The following is an 18,643-nucleotide window of genomic DNA, read 5'->3' as shown; positions in this document are numbered from 1 at the left end:
TATTAGTGTGCGACTATTGAGTTCGTAGGTAATCAGTGGCAAAGTGCCACACTAAAATCCAAAGGTCTCAAGTTTGTTGATGCCTAATATGCCAAGTTGCATTGTAGTTTGGAACCCATGTTAATCTTTAGATTCCCTTGTAACTGCTTGGGTAAGACAGTTCAAAGATCAGAGGAAAGCAGCACATACCACCTCCAACAGGATCATGCCTAGAAAGCACAATGGTGTTCAAAACAATCTTCAGATTGATGACTATTTTATTTACTTTATTTAGGTAAAATGAAGTTACTCTTGACTGCTGTCAGAAAGATCCATATCTGTATTGCCTGTCAATGGGCACCTTACTCATAAGTAGGCACAAACACTTAGCACTGCCTATGTTACGAGGCTATCAGAACTTCCAGTAACTAAAAAGGTATAACTGGCTTATCTTTTAATTGATTCTTTTCGTTGTTATGAAAATGGCCGAATTGCATGTATCTTTAATGAACACTGAAATCCACTAACAAAAGTAAAATTAATAAAATGTTAATGCATTCATACAAAAGTAACATTATTTGTACCCCTCCCCAGGAAAAAACTGATTAATTTATAACAAGGGAGGAGAAAGAGGATTAAGGACTCTAGAAAGATCCCCCACAGCTGTATCATAGTGAAAAATATTAACTACATGTGCATTGTGCTCTGCAAAATGTGCCTCTTGGCACTCTTAATTAGTGCACAAGGAAGACAGCAGTGTACATTTTCATATGCGTTTTTCCATTTCTATCATTGTTCTCTCAAGACTCTCTTGGAAATGACACTATTGGGATTATTAGAGGACATCGTCTCAAAATATTGAAAGTTGCTCTTTGTGATGTGCACAAAACCTTCAACATACCTTAGGTTTATTCTTCCTACAGTAACTAAATTGTACCGATCATCTTCCTGTGGTCTGTGCAGTTGTTCTACCTTCTTATTCAATGATTGTTTCAAATAGAATACTCTAACTTTGAAATCATATAGATATAAAGATCTGAAGGAATATCAAGCATGTATATTTAAGACGCTTTTTTGTTGACAGTTCCAAGGAATTACATTTGCGCTAATACTGTATCAAAGCTTGTTCTAGGTCTTTAATGACAAAACTGGAAGGTAATTGATGCAGTTACGTATTAGTAACTGAACCATCAGTCACCTGAAGGAATTTTGGAAAAACCTAAATAAGAATGGACGTAAGATTACATATGCCCTACTCCACATCAGTTCAAGTCACGTGCCCTAAAAACTGTGCAAGCTAAATAAGTACAGGTATAAGATTATTTGTACCCTACTCCACTTGTAATCCAGTCCAGTGCCCTGAAAACTGTGTGGCCTCAGCAAATATTTCCACAGGGGTCACTTTCCTGAGTAGGGCACACTATTGGCAAATTGTGATTTGGCCAGATAATAAAAGAATTTTGTGCAAAAATCAAGAGTCTGCGCTACAGCTCTGGTCTGGCACTCACTTTCAGTGGCATATCATCGATCTAGAATACTTTCCCATTCTCCCAGTAAACCGCCATTTGGCGTTTGTCTTGTTCGATGATATGACTATGTATTTTTTCCATTCTAACTGTCGAGAATTTTGTTCAAGTCACCATACTTGACACTGACGTTGACATCAAATAACTATTAACAAAATAGCAATCACAATCTGCCTGAGCCTATTTGTAGGTCTCTTGCCATTCATTACACAATAAGACTGTGATATTTTAAGGTTTCCCAGTTTTGAAAAAATATTTTGTGTGTCTCATCAGTCTACATATTAAAGCTGTAGCAGCATGGACTACCGCAATGAGCCCATATGGGAATTGTACAAACATCTGGGAGATAAAATTTGCAGAGTAACGATATATGAAGTGAGGTTCAGTTGAAAGCAAAGCCAATAGCAGCCTACGAGCTGTTGACAAAATACTGGGAAAACTGTGATCTGTTCACAGAAGATATTGTTTATATGGATTATACTGAAATACTGATGAAGTTGACAGATCGGTGTCATATGTGGTCAAGAGGAACATTGAAAATATACAGTGAGGGAAAGGATGAAATATGAGAGCTTAACGTCCAGCCAATATCAAACTCATTAAGGGGCAGAGTACAAGCTCGGGTCATTTCGAGGGTGAGGAAGGAAATTGGCAATGCCATTTCAAAGGAACCATCCCTGCACTCGCCTGGAATGATGTAAAGAAAATCATGGACAACTAAAATCTGGATCACTGGGTGTGGATATGAACCTTCATCCCCCTGAATGTGAGTCCAGTTTGGTAGCTACGGTGCCACTTCACCCGGTATTGTGTACAAAGAAGAGCAGCGTGCATGATCACATATTACCTTAAGGGGGGGGGGGGGGGGGGGGAGGATAAACCAGTGAAGTATACTCATCTGTGAGGCAGATGCTAATACATAGCAGAAAATGCCAAGAACTAGTTTTCTGGTAAGTCTTGTTGTGAGTGTAGTGGTACGCATTGACCACTTAAAACTTGCATACAAGTATATGACCAGTCATTTTGTACTGCGGTCAGTGTGTGGAGTGAAATCAGTCCCTTATACGTCATGGGAGGACACAAAGTAACGTATATCTCACTTGCTCGAGAATTTCAGAGCGTTAATTTAGACGTATCCAAACAGCAAAATCTTTGGCTAGCTGATATAATCGTCTGCTAAATGTGTGACTTAAATGAATATGTTACACAATGTCCGTCATCGTACCTATATGCCACTAGCATTACATCTAACATTCATGTCCGCCGCCAGTAGCTGAGTGGTCAGCGCGACAGAATGTCATTCCTAAGATAACAGTGAAATGTCAAACAGTGTATTTCATGTAATTAATGTGCTCTCTCACTCACATTCTCTCTCTCTCTCTCTCTCTCCATTCAAGGTACGTTTTTTTTTCTTTGTTTTACTGCGTTTGTTCCTGTGATATATATGTATATATAATTTGGGCTCATCATGTGCCTCAACATAGCATGCCTTTTTGTGACTTTGTGGCTTACAATAATTTTAACATTAGACATTCTTTGCCCCAAAATTCTGTGAACACTGTTGCGTCCACCCTTATATTAATAACCTCCTTTATTCATTAATTTATTCACATAGATGTTCTGGTCTATATTCCCCTCTCAACTTTGGCAACGATATAGCGAACATGCCAAAATAGGTGCATTTCTAATACCATACAGAATTTTTAAAAAATTTTAAATTCAAAATACAAAAAATCGAACTACGCAAGTTTGTAATTTAAAAAAAAGACATTGAACAAAAGACAGGAAAAATTATTCTGAACGACACTCAGAGAATAAAAGTGTTGTAACTCATCCAAAACACTACTAAAAGAGCAATCAGAACAGAAACGAGAAAATGTACATCACCGTTCAATAATCAAGCAAACCATTTCATGTAAAAAATCTGTAATTGTTAAAAATTGTAGAAGTTTATATACGTTAAAAAATTGGGCCCGGGTTCAATTCCCGGCTGGGTCGGAGATTTTCTCCGCTCAGGGACTGGGTGTTGTGTTGTCCTAATCATCATCATTTCATCCCCATCGACGTGCAAGTCGCCGAAGTGGCGTCCAATCGAAAGACTTGTACCCGGCGAACGGTCTACCCGACGGGAGGCCCTAGTCACACGACATTTATTTAATCTAACATTCATTACCGCATTAACGAGGGACTCAGCGAAAAGTCAAAACCTAGCCACAAAATACGCGGAACATTGTCCACATTCACAAGGGTTCCCTGGATCAGTAACGCTCACTTCCAATGGGATCCATTCTCGTTGTTCGGTCGCACACACGCTTTTCTACCGGCCTGACGGGCGCGGCAAACTGCGGGGCGTTTTACCTTGAGGGCTACAGTCATCCCTGGCCATCCTCCTGAGCTGCGCCGCGCTGAGCGCCAGACGGCAGAGCATCGCCGGCCGGCGGTCCATGGTCTGCTGCGAGGGTGCGCTGCTGCACGCGCCGCGGCCCAACACGGACTGGAGGCCGCAGCGGTGCCCGGCCGCCGCGCCGGCAGCCGCGGGAACCCTCCCCCACCAATCGACCACCAGCCCCTCGACTTCCTGAGCTTCGCGGTACGCACGCACGCGAATCATTTTGACGCACACTTTTAAGCGCGTGAGTAGTAGTACGGCAGGAGTGAATTTACACGATGTTGTGATTCTTCAGTTTCTCCCGGCGTATTTATTGCTCGAACAGTCCACGGGTATACTGCCGGTTCATAGTGTCCAACGGGCACAATATTTCGGCGATCAGACGAACTGAGCTCCTGAGGGCGGGCGGCCGTCCTAAATCCTGACGATGGCGACATGTCTGATCGCCGAAATATTATGCCCGTTGGACACACTGAACCGGCAGTATACCCGTGGACTGTTCGAGTTACACGAAGTTGTTCAGCATGTGGGTTCATTACAGTGTTGACGCATCCAATGGCCAGTGGATCTTCATAGTTTGCACGAATGAGAATTCTTTGCACCGAGGACTGATTTCTCCATGCTTAATTACGGGGCTAAACCAAACTATTTACTAGCTATGTTAGACGAACGATTTTCAATGCTGTCACTCGTACCCCAGAGTCACAAATATCTGAGACCGTAGCTGTGCAATAAACTGCCACGAACAGAAAAAACTCTGCCTCTAGATAAACTTAAGCAGGTATTAGAGACTTGGATTGAAATGAAAGCATACTTTCAGTTGAATTCCTACAAAGTAGTTAGAGTACCATTAATTAGAGTATCATTAATATGAATAGCTAGTAAATGACTCTAGTTCAAAGAAAAGTCTACTATCTGTTGTTTACTTGCTCTATAATATGTAGATACAAATCGCGCAGTTGTAAAGGAAGAATGATATGCTTGTACATACACAAGATGATCTCGTGACGATGATACTAACTTTTAGGGGTGATGGGAAAGGGTAAATCTATCAATCTCAGGCAAAAACATCCTGATCCCGAAACGATCGAGTCGAAAATCGTTCCGATACCTCTGACAGTCGAATACATGTTCCTTACTGTTGCTGCTAAGATTGTAGCGTAGGCAGCTTTCAATGGTGGTAGTGTGGACCAAAACAAGGAACAAAAAGTCCACTATACATGCACTGTGAAATGCATACTTAAAGACTTATGAACACTTTTCCACCTTCCGATACTGTGGAATACGTATTTCTTCTACTGCAAGCTCTTTGTTTCGATATTTTACTCTTAAGGCACGCATTTTAGAGCTCATATTTACTGGACTTTTTTCCCTTGTTTTAGTCCATAGTACCACCTCTGAAAGTTGCCTACCCAATATCTTAGGAACAACAATATTGGTCTGCTGCCCCGGTCGCAGGTTCGAATCCTGCCTCGGGCATGGATGTGTGTACTGTCCTTAGGTTAGTTAGGTTTAAGTAGTTCTAAGTCTATGGGACTGATGACCTCAGATGTCAAGTCCCACAGTGCTTAGAGCCATTAGAAGAATATTGGTACATGAATTCCACTGTCAGAGGTATCAGAACAATTTTCGTTTATAACTTTCAACTCGGTCGTTTCCAGACCAGAATCCATTATCCACAGATTGATACATTTACCTTTCTCCATCATTCCCAAAAGTCTGTAATATCATCACGGCATCACCCCGTATACGTGTAATGAGAATCGCTTTTAAATATATGTATTTGTCTGTAAATGTACTTATGTAAGCATTGGCGAAGCCGACTGCATGGAAAACATGCTGAAGCTTATAAGAAATCTGTTCTCTTCGAACAGTGTGTCTTTCTCACCAAGAGAAAGTTTTATTTTTGTAAAACTTAACTACAGGCATGTATGTTCTGTGGTTCTGTCATAGTAACAGCGTCTTTTGCAAGATAGCTGTAATTTTGGCGTACGGAAAGTAAGCTGCCGTTCCAAGATGGGAGTAGGCCAAACACTAGCTGCGAAATCATAGCAGCTTCTTCCAAATAGTAGTAGCTAGTTCCAGCCTTTTTTCTCGTTGGTATGAACCTAAAAAATGTGAACAGATCTCCTCGATAAAACGTTTCCAGGCATGTGACCGCGTCGTCGTGCTATTTAAAACCAACATTCTGACCAGTGTTCCAGGTCTACATCACCGCGATGAAAGCCACGTGCAACAGTCGTTGAAACGTGACTCACCGATTTCCGTTGTCGAGGTGAGGTCATGTCTACGTGTGGAACCAGTGTAGGTAACTTTTACGATGTTGTCATAAAAGCACTACGACTGATAAAGAGAAAGGGATGTAATGTTTAAGGTACGAGAATCGTATTCGAATGTGCCTAGTTCAGATCTCCTCCCGAGTAAGGGATACTGCGGAATCTACTTCTTCCACCATTTTTTTTCCTATCCTAGCTAGCGCTCCATCTAAATGAACCTCGTCATTTACTACGACGTATATCGGAGTCCATTTCCTCCTGAAAATGGCGAGGGATCCTATGCGTAAATATCCCGAAATGTAGGTCTTTTGGTTCCCTCGGACGACCTTTCAATCAACAGAAACACGAGCCAGGAAATCCCGGAATGCATTTTAGACAGTAGATATTGCACTTACTTCAAGTCTTCTAGGTGCAATTATCCTTTTTTGTGGGGCTCTGTTACCACGTCAACACAACAGTTATGGAGGAAGATGAGTGTGTGGCGCGTTTCGCTATTTTACAGGAAATACTATCCTGGTTGTCGTGTAGCCGCGCCATATTTATTGATTCTGAACTAAAATAGATTACTAGGCGACATTATCTGAACTATATAATCATATAATTAAGTACACGTTGACAAAGAATTATTTGGATGCAAGTCAAAGCGGAAAAAATGTCGCTGAAATTAACGGGAGAGGTGTAAAAAACCTGCCATAGAACTGTGCAAACCTAAGCTTTTAGAAGCATAAAATTGTACTATTATCGAATAAGCAACGGTTCAGGCTAATAATCGTTATGTCGGCGTCGTTTCTGCCGTTTATTGTTTCTCCTGTGTCGTTGTACCGTGTTCCAACGTAATTTTAAGAATAAAATCTGATAACGATTTAAAAAAATAATGTAAATAACTGTCGTGATTATTCAATTACTCACTGATACTGAATTCATTGATTAAAACAAGTTTGTTACCTACAACACTTGTTACCGACAAGGACGCCGGAAGGCCTAGTGGGTTAGTTTCAGGCTTTGCCGAGTGACGTCACCACAGACGCTGCGCTTGTTAGATGAAAAAAGTAGTGGATACACAGCGTGAGTCAGGAGGAAAGGAATATGCCTTAAGGGGTGATAGTATCACTAATCCTCAACAAAAAATTTCATATGGACATGTGCCCTATTCTGATTGGTTTTCGAGATAGAATACATTTAACATCTACAAATAGTTTGCCGGCCGGAGTGGCCGAGCGGTTGTAGGCGCTACTGTCTGGAACCGCGCGAACGCTACGGTCGCAGGTTCGAATCCTGCCTCGGGCATGAATGTGTGCGATGTCCTTAGATTAGTTAGGTTTAAATAGTTCTAACTTCTAGGTGACTGATGACCTCAGAAGTTAGGTCCCATAGTGCTCAGAGCCATTTGAACCATCTACAAATAGTTTCTGTATCATTCGAAAATTGTCATTGTTTATAGTGTAAAACAGTAGAGGAAGCTGAGACTAACAGTTTGATACAGGTGACTATGAAATCTGGAAATTACCTCAAATTGCCCCACAAAAACTACATAAGCTACACCGCATGTGGGCCGTGCAAGATTTTCAATACTCTGGCGCTCACTCCGCGCAAACTATTAGTCATTGAGAAAAAGTGAACAGGGGCTTTTTCGTAGGAAATTTAATGTAGTTCAGTTTTGTATTGCGACACGTTTTCGCTGGAGGCTTCGATTTTAGAGTTATTCAAGAAAAACGAACGAGAGCTTTATTACAAGCGTTGTATCACGTAGATCATTCGAATAGGTCGTACTTCGATACGAAGGGCTTTGTTCACAATCACTAACATTATCGCGCCTCAAAACGTGTACCTTTCCACCTGAAATCTTTTTCCAGTTTCTGTTCTGTTCGAGGTTCATAATTTTGTATAAGCCTGAGCTCCCCTAATTCAAATTTTAACGTCGTACTTATTGCGTTACTCGTAAATGTTGGAAGCTAACCTTCCTTTTTGAACCTGGGTTCTCGTGGGTTACGGAAAGTGTTACTCCCAAAATTACGCCACATTAATTTCGTGGCGCTGACTGCTAGAGCAATTGTTAGCATGTTGCTATTTAGTTACTTTTGGTTTATTTGTCGATTGTCGTTTTTTATTTGTAGTTCACTGTTGCTATATGAGTTTACATCTTGTCATTTGGAGATAGTAAGTGGAGCTGTGACGATAGAAAATGGAGTGTCAAGTAGAGAAAGCGGAATAAAAATGGTTCAAATGACTCTGAGCACTATGGAACTTAAATTCTGAGGTCATCAGTCCCCTAGAACTTAGAACTACTTAATCCTAACTAACCTAAGGACATCATACACATCTATGCCCGAGGCAGGATTCGAACCTGCGGCCGTAGCGGTCGCACGGTTCCAGACTGTAGCGCCTAGAACCGCTCGGCCACCCCGGCCGGCAAAGCTGAATATTTCCGACATATTCTTCTGTATCAGTTCAATAGAGGGGTTACAGCAGAAGGGACAGGCAGAAACCTTTGCGCCGTGTATGGTGATAATGCCACAGGAAGAGCACGGCATGAAAATGGTTTCTCGTTTTGAGGAGGATCGTTTTGACATTGGTGACATTCTACGTCCAGGAAGATCTCCGGATACTGATGAAGATCGTGTACACGCATTAATCCCGTCAGTATACTCGAAAACTGGCAAAGTGATGAACAGTGATAATTCCGCAAGAGTGCGGCATTTGCATGCAACGAGGAAGGTTCAAAAATCGAGTGTTTGGGCACCGCATGCTCTAAGCCAAAATTACAGAAACCAGCCGGTGGCCGTATGTGCATCCCCACTTGCTCGTCATCTAATTGGCTCATGAACAACACCGACCACTCATATCGCTTATCGTTACTGGTGGCGAGAAATGGTTTATTGTTGCTAACATAAGGAAAAGAAAGCAATAGTTGAGCCCAAACAAAGCAGGAACTCCTCGACGAAAACCTGCGCGCATCCACAAAAGATAATGCTACGTATCTGGTGGAACAGCGACGGTGTGGTGTATTACGAATTGCTTCCCTGAGGTGGAACCATCACTGCTGACATTTATTGTTTTCAACTGAGACCACTTGCAGACGCAATCCAAGAACAACGGCCAGCAAGACTGCGTGAAGTGAAGCCACTCCACGATAACACCCGCCCGCATTCTGCTAGACTGACAAAGAACACTATGCAGGGGTTGGGTTGGGAAGTCATTCCGCACGCACCTTATTCGCCTGATCTTGCGCCCTGAGATTTTCACCTTTTGCACTCTATATCAAACAACCTTCAAGGAACTTCCTTTCCGGATGAAAATTCGCCCCGAACATGGCTCGACGAGTTCTCTGCCCCAAAACCACGTGATTTCTGCAGTTCCAGAATCGAAAATTTACCACAGCGTTGGCAGACTGTCGTAAATAGTGAAGGTGAATATATTATTGATGACGGAAGTCTCTGTCATTCGTGTCTGTTGTGTTTATTAAGCGTATGGAAGAACACTACGAACGCCTGCCCCAAAGTAATACATACTGGTGAGTGGAGACTTACCGGCGGCGAGCTGGCGCACGTAGTCGCGGCGGTCGATGATGTACTGCAGTCCGGTGTCGGAGCTGATGGCGGCGCGGATGCACTGCACGCACTGTGCCTGCGTGAGCGCGTCGCTGACGGACAGCGAGCGCTGGCCGCACTGCAGCTCCAGGCTGTGCAGCAGCAGCCCCAGCCCGTCGCGGTCCAGGAATTCCAGCAGCCACTGTCTGCAACACGCCGGCGCGCCACCTGCTTCACTCACTGATTTAAGCCGCCGCTGACGAAGGCGCTGGCGCCAGGCGGGGGCGCCCGCCGCAAAACAAAAAACAACAAACTAACGTCTCTTCCGGAGCTCGTATCCCGTTACTTGGCCACCCTTGTAAATATAGAAGAAAACTGTCGAGCGTGTCCAAACCTTTTTAAACGGCTATATAATTCCAGGGCCGTGACATATATAGCACTACTATGCTAACATCAAAATAAGAAGTCAGTTGCAGAAGCAATATCTTTTGGAAATTTATTGACTCAAACACGGTAGTAAAAACCACAGCACTACCGACGACGAATATGCCTCTCCCGATTGTCACAGATCCGCTCACGTTATCAAATTAACACCGCGTCCAGAGAAACAGACTCATCACTGGCTGTCTGAAACCTTCTTCCACGCAGCTGCATTCGCTTCACAGGCATTGAATCGGCTACCCAAATGGCAGAATCAAGAAATACGGAATCAAGAAATACAGAATCAAGAAATACAGAATCAAGAAATACAGTACCGTCCTCAGTGCAACGGAAGTCTACGAACAGCTTACAACATCTGCATCTACATGATTACCTCGCAGTTAACAGTTAAGTGACTGACAGGGTTCACTGTCAGGGTATTCCTCTACCGTTCCACTCTCAAATAGTGCGCAGGAAATACGAACACTTAAATATTTGCATGCGAGCTCTGATCTCTCTTGTTATGATCATGTCTCCCTATATAGCGGGCGCCAACAAAATATTTTCACACTGTGAAGGCAAAGGCGGTGATTGAAATATCACGAAGGGATCCTACCGCAACGAAAATCGCCTTTGCTTTTGTGATTGCCACGCCAATTCGCGTATCATAACCGTGGTACTCTCTCCCTTTTCAGCGTCCTCACTCAGTCCTATGTGGATCGGATCACACACTGCACAGCAGTAGTCCAGAAGAGGGCGAATAAACGTAGTGTAAGCAGTCTAAAGTGGAGATGGTTTCAACTATCATCACTGCATTGACGAGGACTAGCCTTTGGCCGTCTCGGAAACCCCGTAACACAGACGCTCCCACACTTTTTGTCAGCCTGTACCACGATAGCTTGTTCACTTCTTAATTAACACTGAGATTCAGGAGGGGGGAGGGGGGTTGCGTAACGTTGACCGACCGACTGCGGCAGGGGTTGCAGGCTTTCTTGGTATCACGACGCCATTTAACGCAGGAACAGTCATTCTTTTTCACCTACCGCCCACTTTTGTATCTCTGTTACTAGCAATAATAATGATTAGTTACCAAATATTTTTTGTCACAATATTATGAAAACCTAATGAAAATATTTTTAAAATCCCTACCGCCTGCCGCGCATAATGAAAGCTGAACCGTCCACTAGTGGAGTGTTAGGATCAGGTTTACTACTACTACTACTGGTTTAACGGAACGTCCAACAAAGCGACAATAACAACAATAAATCGTTCACTGCGTAATGACTACTATGGCGCCACACATTGATACACCGCATTAAGTTAGCAGCAGTTGCAAAGAGGCACGGATATTTTCTAATAACCACGGACAGGACCCCATAGAAATATTGTCAACTTCAAAACATGATGACTCATTTCCGGCTAAGGCAGCGATGACTAATGAAGGGCGACATGGGAAGGGTACATTCCGACCTTCCTGTGTCCTGCGTACAGCTCGAAACGAACATTCTGCGGTATACAGAAGCTACTTTTATCAAACAGTTTTTTCACTATCATTTAACTTTATTTTTAAAGTAATGGAAGAGAATAATTTTATTATATCTGTAAGTGTTGTGTTACTTGTACGTAATCCACTCCAAATGCTGTGCAATTATGGTTGGATGTCGACAGTCCAGCACATGGATTGCTGCCCTGCTTGTACCACCTAATAAAGGCTCGCGATTCCCATTACAGCAACTTTTAATGCAAATGACGTCGCTCGCTTGTGGGTAATAATAGCCTAATTGATCTTTTTTTTCGTTCATGTTTAGTTGATTTATTGTTTATTATAAGCATTGTAACTGTACTTTCATTTCTGCAACTTCTACTCCCTTTCTCTCTTAATCTGTAATGACTTCGGGGGTTAATCGTCTAATGAAGATTTAATTAGATGGCTTACCGAATGATAAGTCCATTTTCCTTCCGATGGGAAGCTTGTATGTTGAGAGCTCCAAGACATCGGTACACTACCAGTCACTAGTCAGAAAGGTTCCCGAAACAAACTTTTCCATTCATTTAACTTTACTTCAACCGTCTGACAGTGCTTCATATGTATATGGAACACATCTATACGCCGGTTCTGATTTCACTACAACTGGCAAGTGAAGTGCTCTCAAATTGATATCAGACAATCATGTGCAACCTCTGTTGCGGCTGTCTTCGGTATTTTTGACTCTTTACAGAGTCTTTAGGCTTTAGGTTACCAGCAGAGTAAGGTAAAATTGCTTTCAACCCGAAGGTAGTCAGTGGTGCAATTAGCATTTTTCGCAGCAACAAACCATTGCCAGAGTTAAAAGAAACGGAAAATAACAGGAAAAATCTTAGGAACGGCTGAGGCTTCAACTCCAGACATTGAAATCTGCAGTATGACAACTTGTCGAACTGGACAACATTGCTTCCTAAAGTAGCGTGTCACTAATATGCATGCCACTCCACTTATCTACTGTCTTAAGGTTTTGTTTCAGTATTATACAGCTATACCCATGCAATAGCTAATTTTGATATTTTCCTTGTATTCCACGCATATCAATCTTCTGTTGTAGAACTAATCCTAGCAATACCGGCGCCTTTTCGATAACGTGTAATACCAAGGGCACTACTTTATGCCCACCACCAAATAAACGAAATTCGTTAAATGTGCTTAACTTTTATTAATAACATACTTTTTAAGCAAACTCTGATGTATAAGTGGGGTACAGAACCTGAAAATACCTTTTAGTATATCTTAGCAATGCCCACGCATTTTCCGTAATCTTTACCCAGCGTGGGGTGGTACTTAAGAACCATCAAGAAAGTTTAAAAAATACATATTTCATTAACTGATGTTGATTTTCATTCGCAACATACTTTTCAAAGTTATATAGGTGAGTAATACGGGTCCTGAACCTGAAAATATGAATACGACACTTGTTGCGGAAAGTCACATTCACTATTTTAACTAAATTTTTTGGGTTAAGCTTTGTTGAAATACTTTTTAAAAAAACACGTGATCTGATATGAGAAATCATCAAAAACAAGACAATATTTTTTGAAAATTTTTGGATATAAAGTACGATATATTCGAAAGGTGGACACAAAGTACCGCCCCCACCCTGGTGTTGAATGAATGAATGTCGTGCGGTTAGGGCCTCCCGTCGGGTAGACCATTCGCCGGGTGCAAGTCTTTCGATTTGTCGCCACTTCGGTGACTTGCGCGACGATGTGGATGAAATGACGATGATTAGGACAACACAACACCCAGTCCCTGAGCCGAGAAAATCTCCGGCCCAGCCGGGAATCGAACCCGGGCCCTTAGGATTGACATTCTGTCGCGCTAACCACTCAGATGCTGGGGGCGGACACCCTAGTGTTGATGTTGTACTTTATACTTAACGTTAGAACATAATAAATTCTTGTTTCGAAAGATGGAGGTATTTGTTCAAAAATGGTTCAAATGGCTCTGAGCACTATGGGACTTTAACATCTGAGGTCATCAGTCCCCTAGAACTTAGAACTACTTAAACCTAACTAACCTAAGGACATCACACACATCCATGCCCGAGGCAGGAGTCGAACCTGCGACCGTAGCAGTCGCGCGGTTCCAGACTGTAGCGCCTAGAACCGCTCGGCCACTCCGTCCGTCGGAGGTATTTGTATTATGAGCCCCTTTCATGCTGGCAATATGAGCCCCCAACATAAACGTGCACAAATTATAACCAATACAGAACTTCTGTTCTATTTTATGTTGCAGATGCCTCGTAAAGAGTTAACGCCTATGACGGAACAGAAAAGAAAGTCTTGTGATAAACTATACGCTATAAGAGCTTCACAGACGCTATCAGACAAAAGAATGAGCCTAATAACAGGCAGCAAAACATGGGGAAGGTCTCCAAGAAGATTTCTACATTGCACAGTCTTAAGTTATATTTGATTTAATAACTTCTTATAATTTTTTGTTTCATTTTTTGAATTTGTCCTATGGGGCTCACATTACGAGCACAATTTTTCTTTCGCAGACTGTGTAAGGTTTCGCAAAACAAATTACATTTTTTGTATCGCGCTTAGAGTCTCGAAAATTGATCGATAATTAAGTGAATGTTATGTCATAGTATGTGGTCAGAAAGTCTGAAGTAGATAGAAGAAATTTTAGGCAGTAATGATAGGACAACGAAGTGGGGCTCTTCCTATACTGGTAAACGAGGCGCCGGCTGCTCGCGTTACCGGAAGTACGCCGTACTCGCCGGCGGTGCGGCGCGGCGCGTCCCGAGGCATTTCTGACATTCTGGGCCGGTGCCGGTAGTGGTAGCGGTGGAGCAGCGCAGGGCCCCGTGCCGGTTTTTTGTGCATTCCCCGTCTGAAATAGACGCCGCGGTGGCGGAGGCAGAGGCAGAGGCGCGCCCTCGGCGCCGTCCCCGGCAGACGCCGACGTCGACGACAGCCTCCGGCGCCCCCGTCGCCCTCCAGCCTACCTGTCCGTCTGCCCATCTCCCTCAAAGTGCTGACCCTACAACGGCCCTCTTTAATAATTCTGCAGACCTCCGTGTCCGTTCCCTTTGGTGGTAAAATCTCCCGAGTCGTAAGGCCACCTCATATTCCCCTTCCAACTTCTCCAGTACTAATCGTTTCGCCCCCTCTGTTGGGTCCTTCTTCAGGAGAGTGTTCTCCTGTCTCAGAGGGACAGAAAATTTGTGTCACTTCGCGCGAAAACAGCTTTTTGTAAGTGGAAGCGAGGACATCGAAAGGGTGCATAAAAGGGCAGCTCGTTTTGTATTATTACGTAATAGGGGAGAGAGAGTGTGGCAGATATGATACGCGAGTTTGGTTCAAATGGCTCTGAGCACTATGGGACTTAACTTCTGAGGTCATCAGTCCCCTAGAACTTAGAACTACTTAAACCTAACTAACCTAAGGACAGTACACACATGCATGCCCGAGGCAGGATTCGAACCTGCGACGTAGCGGTCGCGCGGTTCCAGACTGTAGCGCCTAGAACCGCTCGGCCACAACGGCCGGCAAGCGAGGTGACAAAAGTTATGTGATACCTCCTAATATCGTGTCGGACCACCATGTGTCCGGCGTAGTGTAGCAACTCGACGTGGCATGGAGCTGGAAGTCCCATGCAGAAATATTGAGCCATGCTGCCTCTTCAGCCGTCCGTAAATGCGAAACTGTTCCGGTGCAGGATTTTGTGCCCAGCTAACCTCTCGATTACACCCCATAAATGTTCGATGGGATTCATGTCGGGCGAACAAATCAATTCGCTCGAATTGTCCAGAATGTTCTTCAAACCAATTGCGAACTATTGTCTGGTGAAGTGACACCGTTGTTTGGCAACACGAAGTTCATCAATGGCTCCAAATGATCTCCAAGTAACCGAACATGATCATTTCCAGACAATGATCCATGTGAACACAGCCCGCACCATTATGAAGCCACCGCAGCTTGCAGAGCGCATTGTTGGCTTGGGCTTCATGGGGTCTGCGCTACACTAGAACCTTACCATCAGCCCTTACCAACTGAAATTGGGGCTCATCTGACCAGGCCACGATTTTCCAGCCGTCTAGGGTTCATCCGATATGATCACGAGTCCATGAGAGGAGCGTCGGTTGTCTGCTGCAATAGCCCCTAAACGCCAAATTTTGCCTCGCTGTCTAACAGATAAGTTCGTCGTTCGTCTCAAATTGATTTCTGCGATTATTTCACTCGATGTTGCTTGTCTGTTGGCACTGACAACAGTATGCAAACGCTTCTGCTCTCGGTCGTTATGAAGAGGCCCTCGGTCGCTACGCTACCCGTGGTGACAGCTAATGCCTGAAATGTGGTATTTTCGGTACACAGTTGAGGAGCGCCGGAACAAAACCTTATATATCCACTTTTGCTGTATTCGCGTGTTTGAGCTGTAGGGGGGAGATACGGGAGTGCTACATGCTGCCACAAAATAATTTTCAGCACAACGCGACGTCAAGTGTTTTATGGTGTGTTTCTTCTTTTTATAGCTTGTGGAGCCATTTAGAGATCACTATTTGTTACTTTCTGTATTAACAGCAAATGCGGATTTATCGTTTTTTGTTCCGGCGCTCCTCAGTTGACGCTGTGGATCTCTGAATACTGAATTCCCTAACGATTTCCGAAATGGAATATCCCATGTACCTAGTTTAACTGCCATTCGGCGTTCAAACTCTGTTAATTCTCTTCGTGCTGCCATAATCACGTCGCAAACCTTCTCACATTGAATCATCAGAACACAGATCAACCAATATACTGCCCTATACCTCGTGTACGCGATACTATCGTCTTCTGTATACGTGCATAGCGCTCTCCTACGACTTTTGTCTCCCCAGTTTCTTTCTGGCAGTGTTCGGCTACACTGGATCACGAACAGATTTCTCAACAAGATCCTAACAGAGCGATCGAAACGTGGAGTACTGGAGAAGGTTGCAGAAATATATCGTACAGCCTAACTACACAGAAGATTTTACCATCAACTCCGCCTCGGGTTCATAGAGCCAGCTACACAAGACTCCCAAATGGGCTAAGTCATGAAAACCGGATTCTATTTATTCTACGAAGAAGATGCCTGGTGTAGAGAACGTTCGTCTATGAAAATGAGAAAGAAGAAAGCTATGGGGAAAGCTAGTTCAGAAGTTGTGCTGTAACAAATTGTGGTAAAGATCTTACAGGATATTCCTAATGAACTGCATTTCTCCCACCCCTCCCGTGTGCCTCTCACTCTGACATACTGACATCTGAGCACATTACATCTTGGTCGTGGGAGAGGAGGAGGAGAAGGAGGACCGGAAAGTGCAGAGCAGCAAGTAGAGGAATGTGAGGAAGGGTTCCAGAAAAATCTGTAAAAATTTCTATGAAGCTCAGCACTGATAAACTTTTCGCACGCTGAGAATACTAATTTGGAGCTAACAAATTTCCTTAAGAAGTTTAAAGCCAAAAGTATGATTAATATTTTGAAAAAAAAATGCTTGTTCCTGTTTATCGAATCAAATGGCTCAAATGGCTCTGAGCACTATAGGACGTAACTGCTGAGGTCATCAGTCCCCTAGAACTTAGAACTACTTAAACCTAACTAACCTAAGGACATCACACACATCCATGCCCGAGGCAGGATTCGAACCTGCGACCGTAGCGGTCGCGCGGCTCCAGACTGTAGCGCCTAGAACCGCTCGGCCACTTCGGCCGGCTTATCGAATCAAAAGTTTCTTCGCAGTCATGTGCCCATTGAACTGTCAAAATTCTCGAAGGATGGGAAAAGAAGAAGTGCATATTCTCGTAATTCAAAGTTCTCAATTTAGTAGATTATTTCACCAACAACAGTTGTTAACAGTTTTCGCAATGTGTAACAGACTACTTTCGCCTCTGTATTGGGCGTCATCCACGGCAAACAGTCTCGATGTAGTAACTTCAGCATCCATTGCTGACTGTTAATAAGACGTTCTCTGACTTGAGTGATGTAAGTAAAATTTGAGGGGGCATACGGCTCCTTCTTACAAGCAATTCATCAGTGGACTTAGTAGATTAAGTGGTTGGCACTTAATGACTGTAAACCCAGAAAACGGTGGTTGGACCACTTGAAAGATAACCTCCTACTGAAACTTCCTGGCAGATTAAAACTGTGTGCCGGACCGAGACTCGAACTCGGGACCTTTGCCTTTCGCGGGAAAGTTCTCTACCATCTGAGCTACCCAAGCACGACTCACGCCCCGTCCTCACAGCTCTACTTCTGCCAGTACCTCGTCTCCTACCTTCCAAACTTTACAGAAACTCTCCTGGTAGAGCAGTTACCCGCGAAAGGCAAAGGTCCCGTGTTCGAGTCTCGGCCTGGCACACAGTTTAAATCTGCCAGGAAGTTTCATATCAGCGCACACTCCGCTGCAGAGTGAATATCTCATTCTAGCCTCCAACTGATTTTACTGTCGAGGCTGGGCTACCAATAACACGTGCCTACACCTAACTCCTGAAGCATGTACTGTAACTACAGTGTGTAGAAATCAACTACACGGCAGTATATAAGTAATAACTTATGAAGCGAGTAAATGAACAGGGAGAAAAGGGGATTAAAAGCAATGTGTGTTGATGAAGGTACGGTCTGTTCAGTTGTTATCAATACAGTACTAAGAGAAGCCGCGGAGCTTGTTATGTCAAAGTACTGAGTCAGTCAGCACTTCAGTGAAGCTTGAAGTCCACAGCAACGACTACTACTTTTACAAACTCAGGAAAGAACAGCTAAATGGCGCAGATATGTGACTGCGGAGACCTATTGTGTGCTTCCGGCGGGCGGCGGGCGCCACGGGCGTCGGGTACAGCGTTATAGGCGGCGAGATATCCGGCGGCGGTTGCGGTGAATCAGCGCGAGGTGACGCAGGCAGAGGAAGGCACGTCCAGCGGCGTCCGCCGCACCGTACACCCTGCGGGGGCGACGGCCCTGGCGACTCGAGCGAGACCAACTGTCTGAAGCAAACACCTAGCATGGGGGAAGCTGCACGCCTACTTGCTTTC

General features: G+C 43.8%; 1 protein-coding gene across 1 annotated transcript in view; it reads right to left on the bottom strand.

The window, feature by feature from the left end:
- The window catches only part of LOC126481944 (inverted formin-2-like), a 237,502-nt gene that overhangs the window by 5,770 nt on the left and 213,089 nt on the right, over positions 1 to 18,643 (bottom strand). Inside the window, exon 2 of the mRNA XM_050105906.1 lies at positions 9,698 to 9,903. Within this exon, the coding sequence (XP_049961863.1) occupies positions 9,698 to 9,903 (206 nt within the window). The remainder of the gene's footprint in view (positions 1 to 9,697; positions 9,904 to 18,643) is intronic.

Source organism: Schistocerca serialis, chromosome 1 (genome assembly GCF_023864345.2).
Source record: "Schistocerca serialis cubense isolate TAMUIC-IGC-003099 chromosome 1, iqSchSeri2.2, whole genome shotgun sequence".
Classification (NCBI taxonomy): Eukaryota; Metazoa; Arthropoda; class Insecta; order Orthoptera; family Acrididae; genus Schistocerca; species Schistocerca serialis.
The sequence above is the reverse complement of the archived record's forward strand: the minus strand, read 5'-3'. Positions and strand labels throughout refer to the sequence as shown.